This window comes from Rhinichthys klamathensis, unplaced genomic scaffold (assembly GCF_029890125.1).
Source record: "Rhinichthys klamathensis goyatoka isolate OS25496 unplaced genomic scaffold, OSU_Roscu_1.1 h1tg000181l_1, whole genome shotgun sequence".
NCBI classification, from domain to species: domain Eukaryota; kingdom Metazoa; phylum Chordata; class Actinopteri; order Cypriniformes; family Leuciscidae; genus Rhinichthys; species Rhinichthys klamathensis.
The window spans coordinates 5,452,357-5,459,962 of record NW_026606709.1 but is presented as its reverse complement, the minus strand read 5'-3'; the positions used below and the strand labels follow the sequence as shown (position 1 = coordinate 5,459,962).

Genomic DNA, 7,606 nt, shown 5'->3' with positions numbered 1-7,606 from the left:
TTTACCTTTAGCGTCATGTAACTGACGCTTCCTACCCCAGACCTAAACCTACCCGCGTCATCTAACTGACGCTTAGGTAAAGCGTCAGTAAGATGACGCCCTAGGATCGCGTCATGTAACTGACGCTAAAGGGTGCCTAAAGCGTCGAATATTGAAGCATGGTCAAAATTGTCATTTTAGTGACGCCTTGGGGTGAGAATGCGTTGCCTCTTCTGTCCAATGAAATTGGACATTGCAATTGATTAGAACTGTACTTGGAGCAAACAACTGTGGCATATTCCTCTCTTTTTTTCTACCGCCAAATCATGAGAGCTAATCTTTCTAACCCAGTAGAGGCCTCACCACTGTAATAATGCAAACCAGCATGCCACTCACACATGGCCAAGTTGACCGTCAGAGCCCAGAACCATTGAAAGAAAAGCCCAGCCCAGCACAGACACTTCATTAACTGATAAGCATCTGGTCAGCTCTCTTCTCTAAGGTCTGTCTCCCTCCTCATCTCTATCTATCAGTCGTCAGAAAGCTAACGTATCAGTCAGCAGAAGGAGGCGGGTGAGGGGAAAATGCGATCCTCAAATCTGTCAGGATAATTGTGCGACTGATAAGTCTCCCATGGAGAATCCATCAAAAATGAGCCTTCCTCCATAGTGGGTCTCACACTGTGCTAGTGTTGACGCAGGAAGTCAATAATGTCAATTAGCGTAATAAAAAAGACGGGGAAAAAAGAAAGAAAGTGATACGCCAAATGGCGAAAGGCTGTTGTTGCTCGGATGCACATGCTATTCCCATTAAAGATCAAATATGGCTTTGTTATGAAGGAATTCAGAAATTGTGGTTTAAATGATTTGGAAATGACAGGAAACTCCCATATAGCATCAACTAAGAAAACATGAGAACAAAAAATAAAATGGTCCAGAATATGATAGAAATAAAAAAAAATTCAGCTTTATATGGTTTGAAATGGTATTCAGCTGAACTTGGTCCTGGCATTACCATGAAAAAGAGATCTGCCATTTTGGCCATATAAACAAGCCATAAAAGCCATGTCACATCAACCTACTCAGAACGAGTCCTACAGGCATTAAAGATTAAATTTACAAGCCTCATCATCCTCAGATACAACACCGCAGTGTGCTATAAAGCCTCTTTCCTCTGAATAATGTAAAAACATAAGGACATGTAATGGTCTAAGGGTGTTTTTGTGTGTGTATCATTGCAGCGCTTTGATGGTGGGTGTGCTCTGGCCTGGCTCTGTTCTCTGAGGGCAGTAAATTGCAGTGTGTGAGGGAGGTAAAGGCAGGGTTTCTGCAGCCACAGATCTACGGGTGCCCCTGCCCCTGATTACAGCCTGCCCCTACTCTGTCCCCCATGCTAAAAATGTACAGCATAATGGCACATTAGTGTCCACTGGAGCCTAAAAATGCTCCTACTTTGCATGACACCAAGATAAAATAGCTTATATTCGACACATGCTGAGTTTCTGACGGATGTTGTGCCAAAATATAATCTCTTTAACATTTTGATGCAAACTCTTGCCAGAATAATGCTGCTGAAGGAAAACAATACTGAAATTAGATCTTTAGATATTGAGGGATTTTTTTATTTTTTATTGTAGATTTATTTAATTTTGATTTATATAAGTCCTTAGTTAGGTTGAATGTTCCATCAGAAAACAACCTAAATCCTAACCCTTTAAATGTGTCTTTCAAATCTCTCTCTCAGCCTCTAATTTGGTAGATGTCGCAGGTTAAACAGATCAATAAAGGATTGTATTAAATGCTGCACTCAACCCTCTTAACATATGCTTCAGCTGAAGCACACTGCTTCCTGAGCTTTGAACGAGGAAAGCCATAACTTCATTATAAATGAGTAGATATCACGTTTCAAATAACATTCAATCATTAAGCACTGCATCACAGGAAAATAGGCTGATGAGTTTGTGTGCATCTATGTGTGTCTACATGCACAAACCCATCACATATCTATCGGGATTAAGACATCACCACATTCCTGTAGCCAGAAATGTGACCATATGACAGTTCATTACAGTGTAAATCTAATTAACTGTATCAGTGAAATAAATTTTCAGAAATGACAGAGAAGCGTAGTGTTTCTATAACCTCTTATTTGGTCACCAGGATTGCATTATTAAGTAAATGTCCTACAGTTGAAAAAAAGACAAGAGGAAGGAGTTTAGTTTAGAGAAATACAAACCAAATGTTTTCTTTTTTATTGTTGTAACCTCTGTAGACTCCTCATAAAAATAGCGTTGCTTAAAATAAGGACAAAAGAAAATTGCTGTTGGAACGATCTCCATAAAGGAAAGTCCATAATTCACACATTCATTTTAATCTCTTTCTCAATAAAGAAAATCTGAAACCATGTTAATGTATACCTGCAGCAAACCATCCAGTCACTGCAACCGTCTTGTAAGTCTCGCAAACTAACATCCAGTTGAGCCCTTGCACTACTAATCTGAGGCAACTGTTGTAATACATTTACTAAATTAGCCCTAAAAGCCATTTAAATCAAAATTAACGCAGTACAGGATCTGAAAGAAACAGGAAAAGCAATCAAAATCCAACTCATGAAACTGGATGAAAAAACCAAAGGATAGTCAATCCAATTTGTCAAAAACCAAGAGGAACATCAGAGTAATAGTCAGAAGGTTAAACTTAAAAAGCAAGCAGGATGTCTGTTCTGGAAACATATCGTTAAATGCTTGCTGCAAAACTATGGCGCAGCCCAAAAAAAAAAAAAAAAAAAAAACATTTGGCTGGGAGCTGCAGAACAGCAGACTCTGTAAATCCAGCTGCTCCATTCTCTCTTGGTGTCCATCCTGTGTTTTGCAATGTTTTGTTTCCTATCTCTTAAGCCAGTCTCATTTATTGCAAGTATAACATTTGGCACAATACAAATTCTTGGTGCTTTTAGAAGATAAGCCTTTAAAGATCAATCAGTGGACAGTTACTTAGAAAGTTCTCTGTATAAATGGGACTTTACTGCATCATGTACAGCATGGTCTAAAAATCACAGGTTGCCCCTTTTCAAACAAATCTGTCTCCGTTTGCAATGTCGTATCAGCATCATCACATTTTCCCATCTTAAATAAGAGTTACAAGTTAGAAAATAGTTTAAATTCATTTTCACTTTTGTATAATCTGTTTCTTGTATCATCCCATAGTGGATTAATTTATATATTTATATTAATATATTTATGTATAAGCATGTACAAGAAAAACAGTCTCATTTTTGCACTGGGTACAAAAGTAATTGCTGTCTTTTCTGTTGTGCATTCTATTGCATGTTTTCATGATGAACAGAATAAAAGACAGAGCAGGAGAAGGCTGTAGGAATGTTATATCTGTGTTTCCTGTACCTTCTCCTTTGTGTGAGTTTTGATCAGGTAGGGTTCAGGTAGGGGGATGGTGCTGATGGTGGGGCGGGGACGGTGCAGGGAGTTTCCGATGTTGTTTTCTGCCCAAGGAGCAGAGTGTGCTGGTCTGTAGGAGCTGTAGCTGGGTTTGTAGGTGCTGTTGTGATCTCTCAGGCTAGGTAACATCATCCCACTTTCACCTGGTATACTTGTCCCTGCATGGGTGGTAGGAACATTCTCCTCCATCTGAATGACCTCTATAGTCCTAGCAGCTGCCACTGTGCTCCTTTGCTGGTGCCGTTTACGCAGCTTGTAGAAAGCAATAAGCATAACGGCAGCGAGCAAGGTGACTGCCACAAAGCAGCCTATGATGATCTTGGTTGTCTTCATAACCTCGTCAAGACTGGCAGGTGGGCGTGTCGTTCCACGTACAGTCGGTACAGAGACCTGACGAGGTGTTTGAAGTAAAACTGTCGGTGTAGAGATAAAAACTGGCTGAAAGACGGAGGGGGAGGCGGTTACCGTCTTTGGCTTGATCACTTCCTGTGAGGTGGGCTCTACTTCCTCCACTGTCACCGTAGTGAAGTAACTCAGGTTAGAAGTGTTGAGCTCAGCCGCAGTCACATTCAGGTAGGCCGAAGCATTGGAGTTTCCAGCCATGTTGGTCACCATGCAGGTGTACACACCTGTATCTGCTGGCAGCACATTGGAGAAGTTTAGTGTCCCATCATTGAGCACTGATATCCGTGGGTGATTAGAGCCATGGGTCAAAACTGTTCCATTAGGCAGGAGCCATCTAACTGATGACATGGGGGCCGTACGACATTTTAGCTCAGCTACACGTTCAGCAGAGATGTTAAGATCCCTTGGGGCATCCAGTATGAAAGGTGCTGAGCACTGGAAAGTGCTCTGGTCCACCTCCACCAGGTAGCGTCCACGTAGGTAAGCAGGGGTGTGGCAGCGGCCACAGCAGGTGGAATTAGTGGGAATGTACTCCCTCAGCCACCAAGCCAGCCACACAACATCACAGTCACACCGCCAAGGGTTGTGGTGCAAATGGAGCTCCACCAGGTAACTCAAGGGCGCAAAAAGGTCATGCGGCAAAGAGCTAAGGTTATTATGGGCCAGGTTGAGCTCAACCAAGGCCGTGACATCATCAAATGCATTTCTTTCTATAGTGGTGATCCGAGAGTTCATAATCCACAGCTTTTTCAGGGATTTCAAACCCCTGAAGGATCCAGGTTTTATCTCTGGAAAGTAGTTCTCAGACATTTCTAGCTCCTCCAGCCCCACCAAAGGGGTCAGGACTGGCATCTCCCGCAGGTTACACATTCCAAGGTTTAAGTATTTCAAGTTGTATAATCCCTCAAAAGCACCCTCAGAAATATACTCCAGCTTCTTTAACTCTCCCAGATCCAGACGCATTAAAGAGGGAACGCGGTTAAATGCGTAGGAAGGTATGCTTTCGATAGGGTTGTTCCTGAGCCATAATTCCCGCAGTTTAGACAAGTACTCAAAAGCGCCACTTGGGATCACCGTCAATCGGTTGTCGAACAGCTCCAGTGTGTTGAGGCTGTTGAGGCCGCTGAAGGCCCCCACCTCAATCTGCCGAATAGAGTTCCTACCCAGTTGCAGTACCTCCAGATGACGGAGGTGTTGAAATGTTCCAGCTTCAATTGTCTCTATGCTGTTCTCCATCAGGTTTAAATGGCGTGTGGTGGCAGGGATGCCAGGGGGCACTCGAACCAGGCCGCGCCTGGTGCACACTACCTTAACGAACTGGTTACCACAGGAGCAAACAGCAGGGCAGGTCAGTGGTCCGGAGGGGGTGGCGCACACACTCCACGATCGCACCATGAGGTAGACTGCACAGAGCAGGGCTGCGTTCCAGGCACGGTGCACAGTTACCTGCCACAAGAGACTCATGATGTGGCGCGTTCATAATTCAACATCGCGTGGGGATTCGGCTGGGGAACGGAGAACAGTAGCCCTACCCTGGTTTGAGCAAGACTCTGCATCTGTTTGCCATCGACAGTGCAGGATGGTGCTGTGTTAAACACAGAGAGGGAAAGAGAGGGAGAGATGGAGGAAGAAAAAGATGAGTGGAGAAGGGGAAAAAAGCTGACCTACAGAATAAATATGTTGAAATAGAAGGCACCTACCTCATTAGCTCTGAGTTGTCCTTAGTATAATCCTTTATTTTGAAGCAAAACCCCAGCACCATTCACTCATGTTTCCCACTAAGATCACTGCACAACATTTTCAGCTATTTCTCTCATAAAAGTAAAGTGGAGCATGAACTGATTTGACAAAATGGCCCCTATTAATTCCAGAAGAAGCAACATTTAGTGAAACTGGTTCAAGGGGTAAGGCCCAGTCAGTTAAGCAGGTGCACACATCCAGTCAGCTTGGAAAAGATCTCCTCTCAGCTCCCCCATTGATTGTCCTTGGAAGGCGACGCTGAATACCACTGAACAATTTTCACAAGACTCCATTGCCAAAGTAAATGCACATTAAACCAAGGTAAATATAAAAAGAAAAAAAGAAAAGATAAGGGGGAAAAATCCCAAAGTCTTCTCAGATTTGTCTTTCCCCTCGCAGTAGACTAAGTCGCTTTTTTTTTAGTTTGCCATCGTCCACCCCCCACAACACTTGTTCAGCTGATTAGCCGTGCGCTGATGAATCCAAAAAGGCTAACAGACGCACACTGCGGTCATTCCGTCTTGCTTTTTTAACTCACTCCGCTCTCTTGTCTGTCGCTGTAGCAGCTGCGGACTGCCGCGTGCACAGTTAGCAATAATCCATCAATTTCTCCGGAGGGGGGCTTGGGGGTGGTGTTGCGGGAGCAGAAGGGGGGAGGGGGGAGGAAGACGGGGGAGCAGCAGCAACAGCAGCGCAGCAGCGGTGAAGCTCTCTCCCTATCCGCCGATCGTTTGCTCCTCGTGCTCTCTCTCTCTCACTCTTTCTCTGTCTGGCTTGCTCTCTCTCCTTCTTCCTTTCTCTCTCTTTTCCGTATCAGGAAAAAAAGGATTGATGCCGCTGTGTGACGTGTGGCTAATTTCAGAGAGATACCTTGCAGAGGATTCCGTAGTTTGCCCTCCCTCCCCCCGTTGTGGATCCTGCGGTATTCCTTTATTTTCCCTTGTCTTGAGGTAGTAAGTTGTGGCAGTTCGCCTGCTCTGGCTGTGAGGCTGCGGGTTGGCAGAGGCTCTGCAGTGGGAGGTGGGCAGCAGAAAAGCACGCGAGGGAGAGAGAGAGAGAGAGAGAGACGCAAACACACTCGCGCACACGCGTGGCAGAGAAGACTGTCAACGGTGGCAGTGGCGAGAGCAGTGGTCCTCACCTCCAGCGCTCACCCTCCTTTCTGTATTTCTCTCTGTGTGACTGGGTTGCAGGCGGCAGAGTCTTTCTCCTCCTTTTGTCCTTCAGTGGAAACGTGAATGTACTGCTGATGCATCCCGCTCAGAGCAGTGCATTGGTTTGATGCAGTGTTCTTGTGTATTAACACATTATCCCCCTCCTCGCTGAGTGTACTGCCTCTCTTTCTTTCTCTCAGACACACACCAATACACTCTCCAAGTCTTCCTGGTTCAATTTTCACAGTTTTTACGTCTCATTCCTAGATTTTTTTTTTTTTGTCTCCACTTGCCTTCTTTCTTTCTCCTCTCATTATTTTGTTTCTCATTCATCTCTGTCCAAACTTCTCTCTCATGCTGTCTTGTGCACATACACTTTCTAAGACTTTCCACTGTACACACTCTTTCCTCACATTTTCATTGTTAATTTATTTAGCTATTTTTGTCTATGCTCCATTTCTCTTAGTCTGACTTTCTTCTTTCTCTCTGAAAACCTTTCTGTTGTATTCTGTTGTTGTATTAATTTTCAATTTGAGGACTATGGAATGGGAGACATGCTTCTTGGAAAATACCATTATGTAAAGTGCATTTGCATTAGGAATGTATCTTCATACTTTTATTTGAGTTCTCCAGATGTTAATAGACAAGAAAATTAAGATAAGCATGATGCTATAGAAGGCTTCCAAGGATCACTGGGGTGACACCATCTTTGTTTGTTTGCTGACTGTGCTTGCATTGGTCAGTCTTAAGGGACACCACAAAAGCACAGACTAGTGAGAAAGAAGCAAAAAAAAAAAAATGACTGAAGACTGTGGTTTGGTGAGACAATAAAGCAACTTGAGTGGGTAAGGAAATAAATAAGGTGGAGGTGTGT

General features: G+C 43.8%; 1 protein-coding gene across 1 annotated transcript; it reads right to left on the bottom strand.

The window, feature by feature from the left end:
• Positions 1-2,192: 2,192 nt before the first annotated feature.
• Positions 2,193-6,861, bottom strand: lrrc4.2 (leucine rich repeat containing 4.2). The gene is made up of 2 exons (XM_056261388.1): positions 5,539-6,861; positions 2,193-5,423 (listed from the first exon to the last, which is right to left on the bottom strand). The coding sequence occupies exon 2, from the start codon at positions 5,300-5,302 to the stop codon at positions 3,359-3,361; it is 1,944 nt and encodes a 647-aa protein (XP_056117363.1). The 5' UTR covers positions 5,303-5,423; positions 5,539-6,861; the 3' UTR covers positions 2,193-3,358.
• Positions 6,862-7,606: the final 745 nt, after the last annotated feature.